Source organism: Mustela nigripes, chromosome 17 (assembly GCF_022355385.1).
Source record: "Mustela nigripes isolate SB6536 chromosome 17, MUSNIG.SB6536, whole genome shotgun sequence".
Lineage (NCBI taxonomy): Eukaryota > Metazoa > Chordata > Mammalia > Carnivora > Mustelidae > Mustela > Mustela nigripes.
Window position 1 is genome coordinate 8,218,047 of NC_081573.1, and position 23,880 is coordinate 8,241,926.

At 56.7% G+C, this 23,880-nt stretch overlaps 2 protein-coding genes across 8 annotated transcripts in view; one reads left to right on the forward strand and one right to left on the reverse strand.

Annotated features, from left to right (window-relative positions):
- The first annotated feature begins 5,147 nt into the window (after positions 1–5,147).
- Positions 5,148–20,111, forward strand: ERCC2 (ERCC excision repair 2, TFIIH core complex helicase subunit). Of its 4 annotated transcripts, none has more exons than XM_059383837.1 (24): positions 5,148–5,228; positions 5,563–5,662; positions 6,728–6,805; positions 6,882–6,944; positions 7,111–7,224; positions 8,699–8,815; positions 8,900–9,016; positions 9,263–9,386; positions 9,499–9,595; positions 9,727–9,860; positions 9,949–10,117; positions 11,633–11,751; positions 14,340–14,409; positions 14,494–14,563; positions 14,662–14,763; positions 15,846–15,909; positions 16,451–16,572; positions 17,751–17,843; positions 17,942–18,014; positions 18,224–18,294; positions 18,392–18,535; positions 18,663–18,806; positions 19,161–19,259; positions 19,977–20,111. In XM_059383837.1, exons 1-23 carry the CDS (start codon positions 5,224–5,226, stop codon positions 19,251–19,253), a joined length of 2,283 nt encoding a protein of 760 aa, XP_059239820.1. In that variant the 5' UTR covers positions 5,148–5,223; the 3' UTR covers positions 19,254–19,259; positions 19,977–20,111. The 4 variants fall into 4 exon arrangements, with proteins under 4 accessions (XP_059239820.1, XP_059239821.1, XP_059239823.1 ...); XM_059383838.1 differs by lacking the exon at positions 19,977–20,111 and adding an exon at positions 19,847–19,932; XM_059383839.1 differs by lacking the exon at positions 5,148–5,228 and adding an exon at positions 5,361–5,467.
- KLC3 (kinesin light chain 3) overlaps positions 19,284–23,880 on the reverse strand; it is an 8,350-nt gene continuing 3,753 nt past the window's right edge. For 2 of the 4 annotated variants that reach the window (XM_059383843.1, XM_059383845.1), the window contains exons 3-13: positions 23,128–23,358; positions 22,745–22,814; positions 22,138–22,357; positions 21,748–21,835; positions 21,525–21,626; positions 20,989–21,162; positions 20,428–20,518; positions 20,308–20,345; positions 20,112–20,218; positions 19,860–19,923; positions 19,286–19,605 (exon numbers count right to left, since the gene is read on the reverse strand). In XM_059383843.1, coding sequence (XP_059239826.1) covers positions 19,534–19,605; positions 19,860–19,923; positions 20,112–20,218; positions 20,308–20,345; positions 20,428–20,518; positions 20,989–21,162; positions 21,525–21,626; positions 21,748–21,835; positions 22,138–22,357; positions 22,745–22,814; positions 23,128–23,358 — 1,257 coding nt within the window. In that variant the 3' untranslated portion in view covers positions 19,286–19,533. Of the gene's footprint in view, positions 19,606–19,859; positions 19,924–20,111; positions 20,219–20,307; positions 20,346–20,427; positions 20,519–20,988; positions 21,163–21,524; positions 21,627–21,747; positions 21,836–22,137; positions 22,361–22,744; positions 22,815–23,127; positions 23,359–23,880 lie in introns of all 4 variants that reach the window. The other 2 variants (XM_059383844.1, XM_059383842.1) reach the window with 2 other exon arrangements.

Sequence of the window (23,880 nt, forward strand, 5' to 3'; positions counted from 1 at the left end):
CTTTTCTTTTCTTTTCTTTTTTTTTTTTTAAGAGAGACCTCCCCTGATAGTGGGTTGGGGAGGAGGGTCAGAGGGGGAGGGAGAATCTCAAGCAGATTCCATACCCAGCATGGAACCTGGTGCAGGTCTCGCTCTTACAACCTGGGCTAATACCAAGAGTCAGACACTTAAGCAAGCCACCCAGCTGCCTCTTAACTTTTTTTTTTTTTTTTTGCTTTTTTGCTTTTTTTCCTGGAAGCTTTTAGAATCTTCCCTCTTTCTCTGGTTCTGAAAATTCATTCATATGCCTTACTGTAGTCTTTATTCATTAATCATTCTGACCTTAAGTCTGTCCTTTCTATCTGGCAATTCATAGCCTTAGCTTCCAGGAAATTTTCTTGTAAATTTCTGTGCTGATTTCTTCTCCTTTCCTTTCTCTGGGTCCCACCAAGATAATCCAGGATGATCTTCCCATCTCAGGATCCTTGAACTTAATCCTGTTTTTGCCCACATAAGGCAGCAAAAGAGAAGACGTAGACGAGGAGTTGGGAATCCCTGCCCTCGGATTCAAACCCTGTCTGGACCTTTGAAATTAATCAGTGATTACTACTTTTGTTGGAAGTGTGCTAAGGATAGAGTGGTTATGCTTTTATGGAGTCTTTACTTTTAGAGATTCATTCTGAAATACCTATCATAAAATGAGAGGGTGCCTGGGATTTGCTTCAAAATAGTTGACTGGTTTGGGTGTGACTGAAGCAGGATCAGTCCTCGTTTGACATTTAATGAAGTTTGGGGGATGTGGGTCTTCATACGGTTCTCTCAACTTTTGTGCCCATTTGAAATTGTCCCTAAAATTAAACAGTTATAAAATGACCATGGCATTAGAGCCATTCCATTCAAGTGGAAGAATCAGACAATAAATAGAACAATAAGCCTAAAATAGCATCTCAGATACTGCTCGCTATTGGGGGAAAAACCGAGTTAGGTGAAGCAGATATATTCTTGCCCCTGATTGGGACAAATACTCAATTCCTGTGGCTGTTGTAACAAATGACTCCACACTCAGTGGCTTAAAACAACACATTTATTTTTGTACAGTTCTGAAGGTCAGAAGTCCAAAATCAGTTTCACCAGCTGAAATCCAGGTGTTAGCAGGGCTGTGCTCCCCGAGGCTCTGCAGGAGAATCCGTTTCCTCACCTTTTTCAGTTTCTAGAGCTGTGTTCCTTGTATTCTTTGGCTCCACCCCCTTCCTCTGTCTTGAGACACTACAGTTTAGCATCTTGATCCTGTTACGTTGCCTCTGTCTCTGTTCGCTGTGATCTCCCTCCTTATAAAGGCATCAGTGATTACACTTAGGCATGCCTGGATATCTCAAGCGCCTTAACTTTGTCACACCTGCAAAGTCTCTCTTGCCATATAAAGGGATGTTCCAGAGATTGGGGCCTGGAGATCTCTGGGGTCCACTATTCAGCCTGCCCAGGGAGTGATGCAATTTAAATAGAACAATCAGAAAGGTCTTGCTGAAGAATGGAACTTTACAGAAGGCTTGAGGGAGGTGAGGGAAGAAGCCACAGAGATCTAGGGGAAAAGCCTTCCAGATGGAGGGACCAGTGACCATGCTGTTCATGCCCTTGAGTAACCTCAAGGTTACTCTCCCCTTGACCATGGCTGGCTGTAGGGATGTATTCTTGGTAGGTTTTGTTTTTTTAAGATTTTAAAATTTTATTTCGAGAAAGAGCACATGTGGGGAGAGGGGCAGAGAGAGAATCTCAAGCAGACTCCATGCCTAGCTCCATCCCATGACCCTGAGATCCTGAGCTCAGGACCCAAGTTGAAACCAAGAGTCAGACAGTCACCCCGCTGAGCCACCCACGTGCCCTTGGATGTGTTCTAAGAAACGGAATACTGCAAAAGTGACGGGCTGTCACTTCCGACATCAGATTGGAAAAGACGGTGACTTCTATCTTCTTTGCGTCTGTCTCTCTTGGGCTTCTCTTGCTTCTCCATTGGATGAAGCCGGCTGCCTTGAGAGGTGCCCACATGGCAGGGATCTACAGGTGGTCCTGGCCAACAGCCAGCCAGGAAATGAATTTTGCCAGCAACCACCTGGTGAGCCTAGCATCGGATCGTTTCCCAGAGGGAACAGGGATGTCTGCAGCTGCACAGAGTCCTGACCTACAGAAACTGTGAGATAATAAATGCTGTTGTTCTCGACCATTACATTTGGGGTTAATTTGTTGTACCAGTGAGCTGGATCCTGCAGGTCTGGGGCCCGCGTGGAAGAGCCAAGAAGCCAAGTGTGGCTAGGAGGAGTGACTTGGGAGCAGGGGGACAGTGAGGAAGGACGTCAGGGAAGTAGCAGCATGCTTGCTATGATGCCTGACTCACATCAGCCCATACTCAACTTCATTTTATTATATTCTGGGTTTTAAGATGTCCTTCCTCCTTTCCCCCACTCGCTTGAACAAGGTAAGCATGGATGGGATGGGGGATCTTAGAGAAGGTGCCTGACCCAGTCGAGGGGTGGTCAGGGAGGGCTTCCTGGAGGAGGGGATGTCTCTGAGACCTGCGAGGCAGGGTAAGATAGGGGTGATGGCCCTGTAGGCACAGGACACCACTGGAGACAAATAGAAAGCAGAGGACTAAGCAGCAAAGTGGGGCTAGCTGCTGCATGGCGAGTGCGAACAGTGGGATGGCAACACCATGATTTACTCCCAACTATCTGAGGTCACGTTGTGCAGGTTCTCCCCATTTTATTCTCCTTGGACGTCATACTGCAAGGAACATCAGGGCTGAGGCTGTCTTGGTGACCCCTGGGTGCCTTTGGCTCCCCAGCTCAGGATGTGCACAGGGCTCAGGTAATACAGGATGAATGAATGAATGAATGAATGAGAGAGAGAGAGAGAGAGAGAGAGAGAATTATGAAGGAAGTCAAAGCCTTGGGTAGCCCACTGCCTCCTGATTTCTGGCTCTCTCGCCAAGCCTTGTGGTTGTATCAACAAAGCTCATTCTCTAATCCCAACTAAACAAAGGATTCGAGCCTCACTCTTCTCTGCTGTGATCAGCTCCACAAACTATCATGCACACAGACATAGACACATGGACCCTGGAATAAAATGGGCTTTGGGCAACTCACCATGCCTCTCTGAGCCTACTTTTTCATCTGTAAAATGGGGAAAATAAAAGGATGCGATTTATAGGACTGTCATGAGGATTTAATGATGTAATTTCCTCCACTGCCTTAGCCTTAGCCACAGACTGGCTCTGCCTGCCAGTCTTGGTCCTTCTGGTTCATGTGCACAAGGCACCCAAAGTGACTTACAAGTTCAGAATGCAAATTTGACCCCCCCCCCATGGCTCATTCACCCCTTCAACAAATATTTATTGAAACCCCACTGTGTGCCAAACACAGTGGCAATGACCACAGATGTAGGAGGGAGTAAAATGGACAAAATCCCTGTCCTTATGGAGCTGACCTCCTAAAGTAAATAAGTTAAATATTTAGTATGTCAGATGGTTAGATGGGCTCTGAAAAAAAAAGCAAGGGAGGGAGCTACAGGAGTATATGAGTTTGTGGGTGTGTGTATATGGGGTGGGGATTTAATTTGGTGTCACTGAGAAGATGACATTGGAGCAAGGACCTGAAGGATGTGACAAAGCCAAGCCATGCAGACGTCAGGGGAAAGAGCATTCCAGGCAGACGCAAAGACCCTGAGGTGGGATGTGCCTGGAGTGTTCTGGAAACAGCATGTGGCTGAAATAAAATGAGCTAAGCCAGAGAGGAGGGGATCAGAGAGGTAAGGTGGTGGGTGTGGGGATGATGAGGGGGTATGCTGGTTAGACAGGGTTCTGCAGACCACTCTAAGGATTTTTGGCCTGGCCCTGCCTCTCCCTTCAGCTGCTTTCTCTCTACTCTGTCCTTCTACCATGCAGGCTTCCCTTTAGCTCTTTGAGGCATCAGCATTCTTGTGGCGGCAGAACTTTTGTATATAGTGTTCCCTCTGGCTGGAACACCAACACCCTTTCCCCTTTTCTCATCCATCCCCTTTGGCTGGCTGGTTCCTTTTCATTTCTTCCTGTGTCTACTCAAACCTCATTTCCTCAAAGAAGGCTTTTCTGATCACTCAACACCCCTGTAGTTGACAGCATGTTTCCTGTATGTAGACCTTATGGTTTTCAGAATTTTCCCATCACAGTACTTGTCATACTTGTAACCATATATCCACATGTATGTTTAAAGTCCGTTCTTTGAGGACACAAACAGGGGCTGTCTTGTTACCTTTGTGTTCCCAGGGCCTCGGACAGGGTCAGGCACACAGTAGAGACCTCATATTTATTTGTTGAGCAATTGCACAAAAGCTCCTACCTACTGAATCCTGAGTATCTGCTAGACCCAGTTTTAAATGCTTTATGCGGGTTAATTTAAGCATCATCTCCATCGTAATCTCTTTTTTTAAATATTTGTTTTTACTTTTTTTTTTTTTAATGTAAGTTCTATGCCCAATGTGGGGCTTGAACTCATGACTCTGAGATCAAGAGTCCCGTGCTGTACTGACTGAGCCAGCCAGGTGCCCCTACATTGTGAATAATCTAATTGTTCCTACCTTGCAGGTGTCAAGTTAATTTGACCACAGTCACAGGGATGGCAGACAGTGGAGCCGGGATTTGGACCCGGGCATTCTGGTTCCAGAGTCCACACCTTAGCTACCAAGCCACGATGCCTTTGCATTACTGCCTGATGCGGGCAGAATCTGGCAAACAGTAGGCGCTCACTAAACGGGAGGAGTTCTTCCTCCCAGAGAAGTCTAGCATACAGCAGGCATTTTATAGGTACACGTTAGTCTGGTGCGACAAAGCTATTCCTAACTCGTGGGCTCCATAAGGGTCCTCAATTTCCTTGTCAGTTCCTTTAGACTCCATTCACTGTTGCACGATCTGGGCAGGTGCAGGAAGACCAAATCCTAGTGAATGGGATCGATTATCTCGGTTCTCTTCCTTCATGTGTTGTTCTCGTTACTCTGCGATCCTCAGCAACGCCTCCGGCACTGCCTCTCCCGGGAGCCCGCCCCCCCAACATTGCCGTGCGCACGCGCATTGTCCCCGCCCAGTAGAGTGACGGGAGGGAACAGCCAATGGAGTCCTGAGAAAGGTGGAGCGGCACCTGGAGAGTTCCCCACCGATCCTGCGTCCTGAATATTCATGAGGGAGGCGGGTCGACGCCGCTTTTCTCGGCGGCCGGCGCCATGAAGTGAGAAGGGGTCCTGAGTGCGCTGCTTGCGAGTGGGCTCGGGGGTGGGGTGGGGTCTGAAAGATGGGGGGATTAGTGGGCGCGCCCGGGGCCCGGGCGGGGGGAGGGGCTGCCGGAGGAGTGGGGCGAGGAGAGCGGCGGGGACCTGCGGGGCGGTAACAGGGATGGTCAGCGAGGAGATGCCGAAGGGACCCGAGGCTCCCGGGAAACTGGGGGACCCTCGCGGGAAACCGGCGCCGGCAAGTAACCCCTCTCGGCCGGATGGCTGGGGACTGTGGGGGCTGGAGAGGGGCTGCGGGGGCGAGGGACTGAGCCGGTCGCCCCCTGCCGCCAGGCTCAACGTGGACGGGCTGCTGGTCTACTTCCCTTACGACTACATCTACCCGGAGCAGTTCTCCTACATGCTGGAGCTCAAGCGCACACTGGACGCCAAGGTGGGTGGGCCCGACCCAGCCTTTCCCACCGGCAGGTGCACTACGCCCCGTGGGTCTAAGCACGGAGATTGCTGGACCTCGGGGTTTTAGGAATATGAGGTCCTGGGGAAGTTGGCACTCCTAAAGCTCCTGTTACCTAAAACAGCAGCACCTAACGTTTATCAGCCGCTGCGTTGCTTTGGAGCCGGCTCTCTGGGTTGGAATCCTAGACCCACAGTTGTGTGCCTTTGGGCGAATCCCTTCATCTCCCTGTTTCACAGCTTTCTCCTCTGTAAAATAGGCTTAGTACCATTGCCTACCCTCAGAGGTTCACGGGAAGGTTATGGGAGTTAATTCAGTAAGTAAGGCAGCAGTTCTTAACTGGGGATGATTTTGACCCCCAGAGGCAGTCCAGAGACATTCCTGCTTGTCATACTAGTGGAGTGGGCGTACTAGTGGGCATCTGGTAGGTAGAGGCCATGGGTGCTGCTAAGCATTCTGCAGTGCAGGGGACAGCCCCCCTCCCATACGTCAGTGTAGCCTAGATGGAGAAACCCGGATATGAGTAAGACACTTGGAAGGGGTGCCAGGCACAGAGTAGGTGCTGTGGAAGTGTTTGCTAAATTAAAAGAAAAAATGGGTCGCTGCATATCAGCTACCATGCTAAATATGTAACCGTCAGTTTTTCATTAATCCTCACAGTTGTGATCTGAAGAAGTGCTTATTAGGCCCATTTTATTTATTTTTTTAAAGATTGTGCGTGTGTGTGTGTGTTTAAAGTAATCGGTGTACCCTTTGCGGGGCTTGAACCTGCGATCTTGAGATCAAGAGTCACATGCTCTTCCTAGCTGAGCCAGCCAGGTGCCCCCAGGCCCATTTTAGAGATGAGGAGACTGAGGCCACATCGGTGAAGACACTTGCCTAAGACCACTCAACAACGAGGTGGCAAAAGTGGGGTTCAAACCCACTACCCCCAGGACCTAGAGTTTTAATTGCTGTGGTCCCAATATTTCTAGATGGTGGCATGCCGGGAGTGGTCCCCAGAGTTTGTGTCCCTTAAGTTCTGTCTTTCCTCTCAACATGCAGGGTCATGGCGTCCTGGAGATGCCCTCAGGCACTGGGAAGACAGTGTCCCTGTTGGCCCTGATCATGGCATACCAGAGGGTAAGTGACCCCTGGGACCGGGGAGAGGGGCAGAGGGAAGGGGTCCAATGGAGGCTGAGTCTACTGTCACCGGCAGGCGTATCCACTGGAGGTGACTAAGCTCATCTACTGCTCGAGGACGGTGCCTGAAATTGAGAAGGTGAGCCAGGGCCAATCCTGGGGCTCCCCCAGTCCTGCAGGACTTGCTGGTCCCCCTGTTGGTTGCCCTCATAGCTTTGGGGGTTGCTGGGGAAGCTGGGGAAGGGGCTGGGCCAGGCTGGGCAGGGTCTTACGCCCGAGTCCCCCTCTGTCCTCCACGGGAACAGGTGATCGAAGAGCTGCGAAAGTTGCTCAACTTCTATGAGAAGCAGGAGGGTGAGAAGCTGCCGTTTTTGGGGCTGGCTCTGAGCTCCCGGAAGAACCTGTGTATTCATCCTGAGGTGTGTACCCATTTCTCCCCTTGCCCCCAGTCTCAGGGTTGAAGAAACCTCCATCTGACCGGAGTTCTAGATCTGTAAACCAGACCCCTCAGGGCGGCAGGCAGGGACCACCTGCAGACTTGTCACATGTCAAACTCTGACTCCTGGTCGGGTGGCCCAGAAAAACACACCTCCCCAGCCTGGGAGAGGTTAAAAAAGGCTGTTCGTGGAGTCTAGCAGGCCAGGTTTCCTGGCTCAGAAACCTTAGTCACGTATTTTTGGAAAGGTGATTTTTTATAGTGGGGCTTCAGTCTTTTCTGTAAAACACAGCTTTATACAGTTGATAAGATTGGGCAAGGGGGGAGAACAGGAGTGAGATGGGCGAAGGGGGTCAAAATGTACAAACTGCCAGCTATAAAGCAAGCAGGTCACAGGGATGTAACTGACAGTGTGTTGACTATAATTAATGATACTCTGCTGTATATTTGAAAGTCACTAAGAGGGGTGCCTGGCTGGCTCAGTCAGTAGAGCACGCGATGCTTTATCTCCAGGTCATGAGTTCAAGCCCCACATTGGCTGTAGAGTTTACTTTAAAAAAACCGAGAAAGTAAAAAAGAAAAATTGTAACTGTGGGGTGATGGATATTAATTAGGCTTTTTGTGATGGTCATTTTGCGGTATTTACAAGTATCAAATTATTATGTTGTACACGTGAAACTAATAGTATTATATGTCCATTATATCTCAATAATTAAAAGAAAGCGGGGTGCCTGGGTGGCTCAGTGGGTTAAGCTGCTGCCTTTGGCTCAGGTCATGATCTCAGGGTCCTGGGATCGAGTCCTGCATCGGGCTCTCTGCTCAGCAAGGAGCCTGCTTCCTTCTCTCTCTCTGCCTGTCTCTGCCTACTTGTGATCTCTCTCTGTCAAATAAATAAATAAAATCTTTAAAAAAAAATAAAGATTAGGTGAGATGATTTTTTAAATCAAGGTAAAATTGACATATAACTTACATAACTTTAGTTTCAGGTTTACCATGTAATGTGTCGGTATTTGTGTATATTGCAAAATAATCACCATGGTAAGTCTAGTTAATATCTGTCACTTTACACAGTCACAGAAATTTTTTTCTTGTAATGAGAACTTTTAAGATCTCTCACAGGAGCTTGGAAATACGCAATATGGTGTTATGAACTAGAGTCTCCTTGCCGTACCAGACACAGGGCTGGAACTCACAACCCTGAGCTCAGTGTAAGGGTCTAACAGTCGCACTGCTGTTACACCCCCTGTGGTTAAGGTCTCCCTGGTGTCTTAACTCTTTAATAATAAAACCGTTGCGGTTTAAGTTTCCCCCAGAATTCCTCATTCTCACTGCAGATGGAACAGGCCAGCACCACCCCCCTACCCCGTCCCACCTTGTTGACAGGTGTAGAGCCCCAGGTTCCAGGAGTGGTTGAACATCTTGGCGCTGAGCCGTGCCCTCTCCCACCCTGCCTCCAGGTGATGCCCCTGCGCTTTGGGAAAGACGTCGACGGGAAATGCCACAGCCTCACAGCCTCATATGTGCGGGCGCAGTACCAGCAGGACCCCAGCCTGCCCCACTGCCGCTTCTACGAGGTGCCTGCCGGCCGGGCCGAGGGAAAAAGACTGGGTTGGCTGTAGTAGCCGGCCTCCCTGACCCCGTGTATCCTCTCGCCCCAGGAGTTTGATGTCCATGGGCGCCAGGTGCCTCTCCCTGCTGGGATCTACAACCTGGATGACCTGAAGGCCTTGGGGCGGCGCCAGGGCTGGTGCCCCTACTTCCTTGCCCGGTATTCGGTGAGGAGGCTGCTGGGGGTCAGGCAGAGGAGGGCAGCAGTGCGGGGTAGCCCATCGGCCCACCTGCATGTCCGTCTGTCTCTGTCCATTAGCTGTTCTCTGTCCCTTGCCTGTGTCTGTCTGTCTGTGTCTGTCTTACCTGGCCTCTGGGGGAGAGTGGGACTAATGGGGGTACAGGGCGAGGGGTGGCAGGGCAGTGTCGCACCTCACGTGGGCTGGGCTAACCCTGCCCGTCTTGGCCCCCAGATCCTGCACGCCAACGTGGTGGTTTACAGCTACCATTACCTCTTGGACCCCAAGATTGCAGAGCTGGTGTCCAAGGAGCTGGCCCGCAAGGCCGTTGTGGTTTTCGACGAGGCCCACAACATTGGTGAGGCGGGAGTGGGGCGCACGGGGACGCACGTGGGCGCCAGCCCCTCTGCCGCGGCTCCAGCAGCTCCAGCGGCCTGACCGAGCCCGGGTTCCTCCCCTGTCTTCCCCAGACAACGTCTGCATCGACTCCATGAGCGTCAACCTCACCCGTCGGACCCTGGACCGCTGCCAGGGCAACCTGGAGACCCTGCAGAAGACGGTGCTCAGGTCGGGGCTCCACATCCCGCTCCTGCCTGAGCCTCTTCCAGGAACCCCCTTCTGCCCAGCGTGGCCACAGGGCCAGCTGCCCTGTCCCTGCATCCCCCGCACATCCCCTGCCTGTCCCACCTCGCCCGCAGGATCAAGGAGACGGATGAGCAGCGGCTGCGGGAGGAGTACCGCCGCCTGGTGGAGGGGCTGCGGGAGGCCAGTGCGGCGCGGGAGACTGACGCCCACCTGGCCAACCCCGTGCTTCCAGATGAGGTGCTACAGGGTGAGCCCCAGCTCTCAGCTGCCACCCACACCCTGCCTCACCCGGCCCGCTCCCAGCCACCGGAGTGGCTGATGCCTTCTTCCCGCAGAGGCCGTACCAGGCTCCATCCGCACGGCAGAGCACTTCCTGGGCTTCCTGCGGCGGCTGCTGGAGTATGTCAAGTGGCGGCTGCGGGTCCAGCACGTGGTGCAGGAGAGCCCCCCGGCCTTCCTCAGCGGCCTGGCCCAGCGCGTGTGCATCCAGCGCAAGCCCCTCAGGTGTGGCCCCACGCGGCTGGGGGTGGGGGTGGGGTGGGAGGCCAGACCCTGGGCCCTCCCCGAACCTCAGCCTCTGGGCCTGAGCTGCCATGTTGTGCCAGTGTCGGGAATCAGCGATCCAGGTAGAAGGAGCCTGTGTGAGGGCCGTCCGACCAAGGGGTAGCCGGGGAGGGAGTGGCCCTGGAGGGGGGCCCCGGACAAGAACCCAGCACAGTGGGACCTTCAGGGGGAGAGGTGCTGTGGATCCCTTGCACCCCAGTCTGCTGCCAGTGCTTCTCTTTGTGCCCCGGAAACCTGAGGGCAGGAATGACCCCACCGGGCAGTCTGTGGGGTGGGTCAGCCTCCCCGGCGCGCAATAAGCAGAGCGTGGACCCAGGAATGGGGTGGGGCCTTCTGTCCTATTCCTCTGCTATTTTGGATAAGTCATGGGTCTTCTCTGAACCTCAGTTTCCTCTTCTGTTGAGTGGGAATGGAGTGGTCACCTTTACTCTGGTTTCTGTGGGGGTTACATGAGAAAGCCATGATAGAAATAACTCCCCGTCTTGACCCCCAGTGATGAGCTAACCACTTGAGGTTCTGTATCTTGTGGGCTCTCAGTACAGCGTCCCTGGCTGCACACGAGGACAGTGTGGCCTAGAGACAGCAAGCTATCAGCCAGCGTCACAGCTCCTCATGGGGGAGGTGCGTGAAGCCAGGTCTATAGGGCTCCGAAGGCCCTGGCTGCCCTGCATCTCGGGGAGTGGAATGGCCCTTGGGGTGGCATTGTCTGTCCCTCTTCATGAGAGACTCATGAAGGCAGAGATAGGCTCCCAGCCAGTTATGTTCCCTGAGTGCCTGCTCTGTGCCGGGGGAGACCCGTCCCTGGACTGGGACAACTGTGAGCTGGCACGGCTGAGATGGGGGAGGCCCGAGGGGGCGCCTGATCCAGCCAGGGTGGGGAGCATCAAGAAGTCATACTTGAAGCCATGATGTTTGGAGGCCGGTTCTAGAACTCTGACTATCGGCCTGGTTCTGAAGCCAGGTGCTCCTGCCCTATGACCTGCCCTTGAGGGGCGACAGTGTCAAGCCTGACTGTCAGTGTTTGTGACTGAGTGGCCGTGTGTGTGTGCACACACGTGAGGGTGTGAGACTCCTCTGTGAGTCTGTGGGATTCTGACACTCTGTGTGTCATCAGGATGGCCACATGTGACCGACAGTGGAAGCGGCCATGGGTGTGAGTGTGTGTGTGTGGCCGTGTAGGACTGGGATGCTCGGTGTGGCTGTGGGTCTCCTCTTCGGACCAAGAATGTGCATGAGATCATGTGACCACGTGCTTGGAGGGTCTCATCACTGGTGTGTGTGTGTAGGTGTAGAGTGTGGAGACACGGGTGACTGAAACAGCCCCAGCCTCTGTCCTCAGCAACCACTTAGTCGCATGGGGTGGCATGTGTGACCGCACGCTGATGGTGGCGGAGGGGGTCACTGTCCCGTTGGCTCTCCATTGCCCCCCTGACGCCGTCTGGCCTCCCGCACCAGATTCTGTGCCGAACGTCTCCGCTCCCTCCTGCACACCCTGGAGATCGCTGACCTTGCCGACTTCTCTCCCCTCACCCTTCTGGCTAACTTCGCCACCCTCGTCAGCACTTATGCCAAAGGTAAGCTTATCTTCTGCCTGTGCCAGGCCCCCCAGCAGCCAGAATGAGAATCCCCGCGGAGACCAGAGGCTTGTCTGCGGGGCGGGGCCGCTCAGAACCTTGTAGGGTTGGGCTCAGGAGTTTGGGCTTTGTTCCGAGTGTGGGGCGGTTCCACTGATAGGTCTTGAGTTCGGCAAGCCTCATGCTTAGATTTGTATTTTCAGAGGCTCCCTCTGGCTGCAGAGTGGAGTAGGGTGGGGGGGTGAGGCCAGAGAAGCTCTGGGGTGTCACTCCCCCTGTATGGTCTGGTAAGGAGTTGGCCCTTCTACTCCCAGGAAGTGGGGAGCCATAGGAGGTTCTGAGCAAGGGAGGGGCAGGGACCTGGGGCGGGATGGGAGGACAGAGGAGCTGGAAAGCTCTCTCTGGAGACCCGGTGCTTGGGGTGGGGAACAGTGCTCAGGCGTCCAGCTTGCCAGGGAGAGGGGAAGTGTTCCTGAAGCTTTACTGGTCAGCCCTCCCTCCCTTCCCTCAGCATTAAGCTGGCCAAGGGCTCAGTCTGATCCCCAGGGATTACTGTTGTATCCCGGAAACCAGGTCAGGCCTCTTGACACGCTGCACCAGCCCAGAGGATGGAGAGGCTGTCCCCCAAACCCAGGACCTGTCAGCAGCGAGTCCCACTAGAAGCTTCCTTCTGTGTCCAGTCCCCTCCCTGTCCCACCCCATCTTCCTTCTGGGACTAGCTTTTTCCTCTCCTCCCCACTTCCCCATCCACCAACGTCTCACACTGTTTTACCTGGGACATCTGTCCCTGTATTCCTCAGCCCCCCATTATCTCCTGCTCCTTCAGGCTTGGCTTGTTAGAAATGTTCCCTCTTCCAGGAAGCCCTCCCTGACCCCCAGGCTGGTCAAGCCCCCCTCCTTCTGGTTTCCCTGTCCCAGCCCTGTCTACTCTGAGTGGTCACTCTGGGGACAGGACTGTGCCTCTGTCATCAGACTGTGAGCCTGGAGAGGGCAGGTCCAGAGCTATCTTGGTTCCCACTGTCCCTAGTACAGGACAGGGCACAGAGGACTGTTTGTTTGTTTGTTTGTTTTAAAGATTTTAGTTATTTATTTGACAGAGATCACAAGTAGGCAGAGAGGCAGGCAGAGAGAGAGGAGGAAGCAGGCTCTCTGCTGAGCAGAGAGCCCGATGCGGGGCTCAATCCCAGGACCCTGAGATCATGATCTGAGCCGAAGGCAGAGGCTTTAACCCACTGAGTCACCCAGGGGCCCCTGTTTTTTTTTTTTTTTTTTTTTAACATTTTACTTATTTATTTGACAGAGACAGTGAGAGTGAGAGAGGGAACACAAGCGGGGGGAGTGGGAGAGGGAGAAGCAGGCTTCCCGCCTAGAAGGGAGCCCGATGTGGTGCTCGATCCCAGGACTCTGGGATCATGACCTGAGCCAAAGACAGACACTTAATGACTGAGCTACTCAGGCACCATATTTTTTTTAATTAAGTGAAGTTGAATATATGAATTCATTCATTCATTCACCTTTTTTTTTTTTTAAAGATTTTATTTATTTATTGGGCAGAGATCACAAGTAGGCAGAGAGAGAGGGGGAAGCAGGCTCTCTGCTGAGCAGAGAGCCTGATGCAGGGCTCGATCCCAGGACCCTGGGATCATGACCTGAGCTGAGGGCAGAGACTTTAACCCACTGAGCCACCCAGGCTCCCCCAGAAACCAAGAGGGGTCTCATTCCTGAACTCTTGGAACTTACATTGCAGAGGGGAGGACAGGTAACAGAGACTCAAATAAATAAGAAAGATAATTCCAGAAAGGGACAGTTTTCACAAGAAACAAAAATGTTGCCATGTTGGAGCATGCCTGCAGTGGCCAAGGAAGCCTGAGGCGCTGACATTTGAGCTGAGTTCCAAATGACCAGATGGAACCAGCTGCCTTGGGAACCTTTTCTGGCTGTGGGACAGCCAGTGCAAAGGCCCTGGGGTGGAGTGAGCCTGGTCGTTTTTGGAAAGTTAGGCAGGAGGCGGCCTGTGAGCCAGGAGGAAATGAGGTCAGCACGGCAGGGTCTCAAAGATAATCTCAGACTCTGGAAGGGGCCTGGGGAGCTGTGCAGGGCCTCTGAGCAGGGCAGGGATGTGATCTGACCCGGGATTTCACAGGGTCCCTTTGGCTGCTGGGAAGGGAGTACAGGTGGGAGCTGGAAGCCCAGGGAGGTGACTACAATAGTCCAGGCTAGAGGTGATGGTGGGGGAGGGGCGGGGAGAGTGGTCAGATCACAGATAGGCTTTGGAGGCAGAGCCGACCTGACTGATGGTTTAGAGACAAGGATCATGGGGGAAGGCTCCAGGCTTAGGCTTGAGTGGGGGTGTTGGTTCCTGTGGCCCCGGGAGACTCTGAGGGACCTTTGGTGCACTCTGTTCATGACACTCCTGGGTGGGTGTCGGCCCTGGGAGAAGTGGGCAGGTTGGGGTGTACTGTGGGCTCCCGACGCCTGGATTTTAAGCTTGAGGAACCAGTGGCTGGTCCCAGTCACTAATGGGGCAGGAGAGAGTGGCCGGGTGGGCATGGCAGTGACCGGTAACCAAGAGTCTCACCTGCTTGTAGGTTTCACCATCATCATTGAGCCCTTTGATGACAGGACTCCCACCATTGCCAACCCCATCCTGCACTTCAGGTGAGACCCGACCCCAGTATGGGGGCGTGAACAGACCAAGGGGGCCCCAGAGTGGTCCTCACCACCCCCGTCCGCTTCCTGCAGCTGCATGGATGCCTCACTGGCCATCAAACCCGTGTTCGAGCGCTTCCAGTCAGTGATCATCACATCGGGGGTGAGACCCCTTCTCCGTCCCCGTCCCCAGCCCTCCACTGTGGGGCTCCCGGTTTCTGCCCAGTTCTGCTAAGATCCCTCCCACTGTCCCTGCAATAGACGCTGTCCCCCCTGGACATCTACCCCAAGATTCTGGACTTCCACCCTGTCACCATGGCAACCTTCACCATGACGCTGGCCCGGGTCTGCCTCTGCCCCATGGTGCGTGGGAGAGGGTGGGTGCTGGGCCAGGGGTGGTGGGCCTCCATTCCTCCCTCTCTTTCCCCTGCTGATGGGGCAGAAGAGTTTTAGAGCTGAGGGCACAGACTCTGGGTTCAGACAGATCTGGGCTTGATGTGACTTCTCTTTGGGGGTGTGATTCCCCAGGCCTCAGTTTCTAATCTATAAAGTGGGAGTGCTTCCTCCCTGACCTCCCGGGGTGGTTGAGGGGATTGTGAGAGAGCGGCTTGCACGGCCCAGGGCCCAGTGCCGGTGGGCACTCGGTCAACATTTTGGTTAATGTGGGCTCTGCCTAGTTCGTCCTCTGGCCATGACCTTGATGATGAACCTTCTGCTTTGTCTCAGTCTCCTTTGTAAAACAGTCTTCAGTCCCTTCTCCAAATTCCTTGGGCCAGATGTATTCTAGAAGTGAGAATTTCCCAGACTTGAAAAAACCAAGCAGGTGCTGTGTGGGGTGTGACATTCGGTGGGTTTGGGGCAGCTATGGCCAGGGAAAGTCCTGGTTTGGCAGGAACATGTTTTAAGCCGGCAGACAGAGGGAGGTCAGCCAGGACCCTGAGTGGACTCAGGTGAGGGCAGGGGTCGCGACCACACGAGTTGGCACCAGAGTTAAGTACCTGGAGTTCTGAAGTTGGCTCAGCTTTTGGAATCGCCCTTTGGGGGTTGAAGACTAGTGATGGCCACGTCCTGCCTTGTCTGTGGAGGCCGGCAGGGGGTGCTGGGGGTGCCCTGGGCCTGGTGGCTGGCGAACTCATGGGGATATATGTCCTGCGGGAACCGCGTGGCCTGGGGGCTGGGGCCAGCAGGATGGACTTGCTGGTCAGTGGTGCGGGCAGATGGGGTCGGTTCTGCCACTGCTGTTGACTTGCCACGTGACTCGTGGTGGGCGGCTCATCTTCTCCGGGCCTGAGGTCATCTGTCCATGCCATGCGGGTGACAGGGGAGCCGAGGTTTCACTCAAGGGCGCCGTGTCCCTGCAAAGCCGAGCCCTACACCAGCAGGCCACCAGCCCGTCGGCATGGTTGCTGCCGGTTGCTTACCCGGACATCTCTTGCTCTCTGCAGATCATCGGTCGTGGCAATGACCAGGTGGCCATCAGCTCCAAATTTGAGACCCGGGAGGATATTGGTATGCTGCTCATGGGGCAGCTTGACGGGTTCTTGGGGCGGGTATATTGGGGGGTCTCAGGCTGTGGTAACAAATAACCCCAAGTCTGAGCCGCGGTCACGTCTTGCTCACGGTATGCGCCACTGTGGGTTGGCAGGGGCCTGCCCCATGTCTCCTCACCCTGGGAACCTGCTCCACTGGACACACCCCTGTGGGGGTGACATGTGACGGGAAGGGTCCTGGTAATGCCTCCTGAAGGCGTTCACCCGGAAGTGACCCACCACCCCTTCTGTGCCCCTTTTGTTAGCCAGCGCAAGTCACATGGCCACGCCTAACTCTGGGGGCAGGGGCGGGGGACGCAGTCCTCCCAGGGGCCTGGGAAGAGACGTGGAATTTGTGTGAAGAGCCGTCCAGAGGTGTGGAGCCCTCCACCTCCAGGTGGCCTCAGTGGCATTTTCTAGGCACCCTGAATTCAAGACGGGGCATTAGCTAGGAAACCTCTGACAAGGGAGGGGGAACAGGACCCGTGCATGTCCTCTCACCACCACCATGCCCCACCCAGCGGTGATCCGGAACTATGGGAACCTCCTGCTGGAGATGTCCGCCGTGGTCCCCGATGGCATCGTGGCCTTCTTCACCAGCTACCAGTACATGGAGAGCACCGTGGCCTCCTGGTATGAACAGGTAGGCCCAGCTGCCCGTTCCCCGGGAAAGGCCCCCTCTCCTCAGTTCTTGGCGCTCTTTCTCATTGGTCTCATGTTGTAAGTGGTGACATGCATCATAGAGGACAGGACAGTATATAAAATACAGTTCAAAGAACAAATGGCGTAGCGTACCCTAGTCCCCTCTGCCCCCCAACATCCAGACCCTGCAGGACAGTGCAGGGGTGAAGTCATGGAGTGTTCTGGAAGTGGGGCTCACCACAGCCAGGTCCCGAATGGCCGGCAGGATGAGGGCGTGGTGGCCACTGTGACATCTCTGCTTCGGCACCACAGCCCAGCTCTCGGGTAGTGGAAGCAGGTGCCTCTAGGGTAACCCACACTCCAGGGAATGGGGCAGGGAAGCCTTGTCCACTCGGTCGAGACCTTGGTCTCGTCCTCAGCGGGGTGCTTCCCACACCGTGGGAAAGGTGGCTGCTGGCCATCCAGGTCCGCATCTTGAGTCTAGTGTGTCCTATTTAAGAAAGCTTTGCCTACCTCAGGCTCCTGAAGATCACGTCCTGTGTTTCTTCTAGAAGCCGGGTAGTACTAGCTTTCACATCTGGCTCTGTGAGATACCTCACATCTTTGTGTGTGGTGTAAGGTCAGGGTCAAGGTTCTTTTTCTCCCTCTATGAAGCTCCAGTCATTGAAGCCCAATTCCCTAGAAAGCACTTGCCCTCCGCCAAGGGGTACAGGTGAGCCATCTGTATGGGGGTGTGTTTCTGGACCCTCCGTTCTGTCCTGTGTCTGTCCTTGATCACTCACAGAGCTAGTGCAGGGTCATGGAAGTCTCTGGGCAGCCTCAACCCGGCTCCCCCTGGCCTATGTTGGCTCCTCCACTAAAGTACCAGCAGGGTGGGTGGAGGGTCCCACTTCGCCTCCACTCACCCCGCTGAAGGAGCCACCTTGGGCCATATGCCTGCCCCACTTGTCCGGAAGATGATGTTCCGTGCCTGGAATCACAGCTTCCCACCAGGAGTGAAGCCAGCCAGCAGCCACCCCCTGACTCCACCCCCGAGTCTGTGCCGGCCACCGGGGCCCGGGGAGAGAGGTAGTCGGCTGCACGGGGGTCGGGGCAGAGTTGAGCCGAGACAGGACGCCTGTGCCCTTAGTCCACTTTCCGCCAACCTGCAGCCTGACCTGCCTGTTGTCCTCCCCCTAGGGCATTCTTGAAAACATCCAGAGGAATAAGCTGCTCTTCATTGAGACGCAGGATGGGGCTGAGACCAGTGTCGCCCTGGAGAAGTACCAGGAGGTGGGCAACGGGGCAGGGGGTGCCGGGAGACTGCGCGCAGGGGGCCCAGGGGAGGCAGTTCTGAGGGGACTTGTCTCCTGTCTCGCTCCCCTCCCCAGGCCTGTGAGAATGGCCGTGGAGCCATCCTGCTATCAGTGGCCCGGGGAAAAGTGTCTGAGGGAATCGACTTCGGTGAGTAGACCGGGCTCTCCCCTCCCCAGGTGCCTGCCTGGAGCTCTGGCTATTTCTGTTCCTGCAGGGGATGACCCCCGATCTCCCAACACACCCGCAGCCTGGGCTCACGCAGGGACCTCCCCCTTCTTCAGTCCCCGGGCCCCGCGGGGTCTGCTGCTCTGATCACCCCCCAGTAACCCATCCCCTGCCTCATGCTCGCTCCGCAGTGCACCACTACGGGCGCGCGGTCATCATGTTCGGTGTCCCCTACGTCTACACCCAGAGCCGCATTCTCAAGGTGAGCAGCACCGCGGCTCCCTGGGACAGTTGGGGTTCTGGGGCCCTCCCCTTGGGACTGAGGTGGCATGCAGGAGGGGCGCTCTTCTCGCGGGCAGGCACGGCTGGAGTACCTGCGGGACCAGTTCCAGATCCGCGAGAACGACTTTCTCACCTTCGACGCCATGCGCCACGCGGCCCAGTGCGTGGGTCGGGCCATCCGTGGCAAGACAGATTATGGCCTCATGGTCTTTGCCGACAAGGTATGGGTGCAGGGGTGTCGGCCTACCGGGCTGTGCCCCCTACCCCCTTTCCAGATGGGGAAGGAGGCCCGGGCTCCCTGACAGGGGCCTCATGTCTTTCCTTCCTCCCTCGCGCTTCTGCTGACAGCGGTTTGCCCGGGCTGACAAGCGCGGGAAGCTGCCCCGCTGGATCCAGGAGCACCTCACGGACGCCAACCTCAACCTGACCGTGGATGAGGGCGTCCAAGTAGCCAAGTACTTCCTGAGGCAGATGGCTCAGCCGTTCCACCGGGTGAGCTGGAGGGGCCCACCCTCCCTCCCTCCACTCTTCCGAGGCGACGCTCCTTGACGAAGGTCCCAAGCCCCAGCCCTGCCCAGGGGAGCGGCCACACCCATCCTCCATGTGGGAGACTGGCTGGCTGTCCTCTCCCTACCTCAGGCCTAGCTTCTGCTTCCAGGGATGGCATGTTCCCCCTTAGGTGGGTGTTTCTAGGCTCCAGCATCCCGTCCCATAGCCCCCGTGCGGGCCACCCCCTGTCACTACTGGTTCTCAAGTCTTGGCCCCTGGCGTCCCAGGTGGCCTGTGGAGAAGTGCTCCCGCCGTCCGGCCCCACCTGGAGCTGACTCCTCTCCCCTCACACCCCAGGAAGACCAGCTGGGCCTGTCCCTGCTGAGTCTGGAGCAGCTGGAATCAGAGGAGACGCTGCGGAGGATAGAGCAGATCGCGCAGCAGCTGTAGCTCAAGGTGTGCACAGGGCCCGGGAGGGGTGTGGGGCGACTCAGGGGTTTCACCTGGCCCCGAGGCCCAGCAGCCTAGAGGTGGTCTCTGGGCCTTACAGGAAACCTCAGGTAGACATTTATGGCTTCCAAATCTACAGCCTTTAATTGCAGGAGGAGCGAGGGAGTCCCATATAGGGGGAGCCCCTAAGAGGTGGGGAGAAACTCAGGGAGATGAAAGGCTGCCCCTCCCCCCTTCCCCACTCTTCCTGAGAAGCTAGAGCCATGTCGTCCTGTCCCCTTCAGCGGGGGCCCAGGTCCTGGGTGCTGGTGCTGAGGGTGCGCGTGGTCTTGCTCAGGTGCTGATGGGGGACCTGCAGACAGGCACAGGGGAGGTGTGGGCGCGGGGCAGGACCCAGCTCTGCTCTGGGTGCCATGAGGGTCACCACTGAGCATTCCCAGGGCTTGCTTTTCTGTCCCTCGGGCTCTAGCCCAACTAGGACCTGTCCATTCTCCTCTTCACGGGTCCCTTCCAACACCAGCCCGGGCATACCCCTCCTCCCTTGCCTCTGGGCCTGCTAGCCCAGCCCCCTCCCTACTCCACTGTTGCCCCAGGTGCTCCCCTCACCTGGGTCCCAGCAGCCTTTGGACCGTCCACATTCAGCACGTTGAGCGACAAGGCTCTCTTCATCCTATAAGAAGAGGGTGGAAGGGTGAGGCCCACAGCATCTGCCTCCTGCTCTAGACAAGGCTTGCCTGGCACCGGATGTGACTGACAGAGGTGATGGGAACCATGGAGAGTTCTGGAACAGGACAGAGCAGTGTGGGTTACAGAAGCTGCAGCTGTTGGGGCTTTTCGCTGCCCCGATCGAACACTCACCCGGCTGCCCCTGCCATCCCCTCGCCTCGGAGACGGGAGACCAGCTTCTCGCTTCCACGCCTTAGAGACTCACGGATCTTGGAGAAGGAGCTGCTCCGACGAAGGGTCTGGAGAGGGCGCCAGGACCCCAGTCAGCCCCACTTCTCCTCCAGTCCCCGCCCCAGGAGCGGAAGCCAAGCCCATCTTCCCTCCTCACCTGTTCGGTGTCACCAGTTGTGCCTGCATTGGGAGCTCCTAGGAACAGAGGGGGGCAGTGCAGTGAGGACATGGAGCAGTCGCCGGGTGGGGGAGGGCGGGGGCAGGGTAGGGGGCTCACCCAGAGGGGCAGGCAGGTCCTCGCGGCGCAGGATCTCTCGGTACAGCTCTTCTGCTTGCTGGTACTTGTTCTGTTTCAGGTAGGCCGAGGCCTGCAGGGAGGATGGGCGATCGAGGCTCAGATCTGGAGCTCCCCTGGGCACATCCTCCCCTCCCCCACAACTTCGTGACCTGGGGCAGGTGACTAATTCCTGCTCCACTATGGACTAGTGACATAACCTTTGTGCCTCAGTTTATTTGCAGAATGGGACAACAGGAGCACTTAGCTCCTGGGGTCCTTTAAGAAATGGATGGTGCTTTCCCTCAAGGACTGAGATGGGGGTCTAGTGCTCAATAAACCTCTGGCACTGTCCTCTAGCCCCACCAACCTGTGTGTTTCCTGAGGCTTCCACATCCTCTATGTGCCAGGTGACCTCACTGGTCAGAGCCCGGCTCAGAGGCCAGGTCTTAGGAGACCCCTGCTCTAGGGGCTCGCTTGAGCCAGTGGGTGCCTGGGGGGGGGGAGGGGCTGTGGCAGGCAGCCCCAGGGCTGAGAGGTACCTGTGCCCCACAGCGCCCTCACCAGGTTGTTTTTGGTCTTGGCCACGTTTGGGTCGTTGGGCCCGCCCAGGGCCTCGTAGATGCTCAGGGCACGGGCGTAGTGCTGCTCCACCTCCTCAAACTTGCCCTGGTTCTGGCACAGCAAGGCCAGGTTGTTGAGCTGCTTGGCTACGTCCGGGTGGTCGCTCCCCAGGACCTGGGGGTCGGGGGGCATGGGTGAGCCGCGTGATGCCGGCAGAGGTAATGGGGGTCACGAGGAAAGGTTCATAGGATCTATGGTGAGAGTTACAGGAGGTTGTGGACCAGAGGGTAGAAGTTACACAAACGAGATTCATCAGGTTGAGGTCAGGGTGGTCCTATGGAACTGGAAGAACTGTGGGCATGTGAGGTGATGCAGAAGAGTCAAGATCAGGGGAGTTCACTAAAAGTTAAGGGGGGCGTGGTCACGAGATTGAGTGAGAGCCACCGAACTGAGCACATCAGGTTCAAGTAGGAAGAACTGGTGGACATGGGACTCTGCAGGGACGGGCCAGGGTCAGGGCCCGGCAGGGGCAGTACCTTCTCCCGGATCTCCAGGGCGCGCTGGCACAGGGGCTCAGCCTCCCGGTAACGCCCCCGCTTCCCATAGAGCACCGCCAGGTTGTTGAGGGTGGCGGCCACCTGCAGGGGTGGTGTCAGGTCAGGGGAGGCAGGTCAGGGTATTGGGAAGAGGGTTGGGGGAGGCAGGTCAGGGTGTGGGGAGGCAGGGCCCCGTCACTCTCCCTCTCAGGTTCCCACTCACTGCAGGGTGCTCAGGGCCCAGCGTCTGCTCCCGGATCTGCAGGGCATCGTGGAGAAGGTCTGTGGCCTCCTTGTACTTGTTCTGGTCCCTGTGAGGAGGCCCAGGGATGGAGAGGGTTGGCCATGCTGGGGTGCCGCCCTTCCGCAGTCCCTTGTTGGGGTCTCCATGCCCTCCAAATCGAGCACAGGCTCCCTTTGCTGGCAAGCCTCCGGCCACCTCAGAACTGTTTCCTGCTCTTTTGGGGTGTCTTGCCTGTTCTCTGACTCCTCGCCTGGGTCACAGTGGCTTCCCCAGGTCCCTGCCTAGCCCCCCCGTAGGTGTCCCGCACTGGCAGAGCAGGACGCCAGCCCCCACCCCCCAACAACAGGTCCACACTGGCCCTGGGCTCACCGGTACACCAGCGCCAGGATGTTGAGCATGGTGGCCACGTCAGGGTGGCAGTGGCCCGAGCTCCGCTCCAGGTCCTCCAAGGCCTGGCGGCACAGTGGCACTGCAACCTCGTAGCGGCCCTGGCCCGCGTACTGGATCACGAGGTTGTGCAGGGTCCGAAGGCGGGCAGGGATCTCGTAGCCGCCCTGCTGAGCCACTGCGGCCCCCACTGCCTCGGAGCCTGCTGGGGGGCGGCCAGGCATCAGGGCACTGCTGTCGTCCCAGCCTCCCTGTCCCATGAAAGGGAGAACGTACCCCAGGACTGTAGCTGCCTCACTGCCCCACTGGCCCCTGGGATGATGCCCCTGTCGCCCCCACTGGAGCTCTTGAGATTGGGAAGCCAGGTGATGGATGTGAACACAGGGTCAGCCTGGCCGGCGGCACTGTGGCCACCTTGCCTGGTTTCCCGATTGCCAGCCTCGGCTGTCACCTGCCCTGACCCAGGCACTTGACCTCATGCTCCTGCTCCCCTGCCCAGACATATACCTCGGGGTCTCACAGTCTCAGCCTCAGCCTCTCTCCCCTGTGCCTGAGTGCCCCCCGCAACTGTGGGCTCCCCCACACCCACCTTTCCTCTCTTCCTCCTCACTGGGGAACAGGGAGGCCAGGCTGTCTCGCCGAGGAGGGGATTCAGGCTGCTGCAGAGGGCAGGAAAGGGGGCGGTGTCAAGAAGCTGGGAGTTTGCTTTAGAGACCGGGGTCCTGGATCTCAGGGTTTGAGGGAGGTAGTAGAGCCTGGGTGAGGGGGTGGTTCTGAGGACTTGGGAGATCTGGGGACTTTGTGGAAACTTCTATGGAAATTCTAGTGGGTCTGGGGGTTGTGGAAGTCTGTCAAGGGGTCCAGATCTTTGGAAGGAGGATCTGGGGCACTGAGGGCCCATGGTGGGGGTACAGGTCTGTGGGGTGTCTAGGGAGGAAGGGGGGCCCCAGTGCCTCCAGCCCCCCACAGCACCTGGCTCTCTGCCGGCGGGTCATACTGTCGCAGCTGCCCCAGGAACTCGAGGTGGTTCTTCTCCTCCTCAAGCTGCGCCACGGCCTCCTCGCTGGCCCGGAGCCGCCGCTGCGTCTCCTCCAGCTCCTCCCGCAGCCATGCGTTCTCCTGGGCCAGCCTCCGGGCCTGGGCTCGCAGCCGCTGCTTCTCCGCCTCCAGCGAGCCCACATGCGCTGACAGGGCCAGCAGCACCTGTGGGGGCCCGGGGGTCAGAGGCCTGGCCCAGCCCAGAGCACCCCTTCTCTACCCAGGAGTCCCTGGATCCTACAGAGACCCTTCCATGGGATTCCAAGTGTGTGCAGAAGCTCCCGGGAAAAAGTCCCAAATCCTGTCCAGGGAGCCTTCTGATCTCACCCAGGCATGCAAACTACGTGTAGGGATGCTTCATGGTCTACCCGTGTGACCCCAAAGTCTCCCCAGAACCCAGAGTTCTACAGATGGGTGCCATTTGGCTCAGGGCTCCTGAACCACACTAGGACCCCTTCTGCTGCCCAGGAACCCCATTCCAGCCTAGAGCCTCTCCCCAGGCCTGGCTCCCCTAGGCCTCCCGCACTTCAGGCTCGTCCCACCGCATAGCTGTCTCCTCCATCCCCCCGGCCTCCTGCCAGCTTCCCAGCTCCCCCCTCCCCATAGATGGAGAGTTCCCCCCCCCCCCCCCCCCCCCCCGCCCCCCCCCAGGCCTAGGGGAGCCAGGCCTGGGGAGAGGCTCTAGGC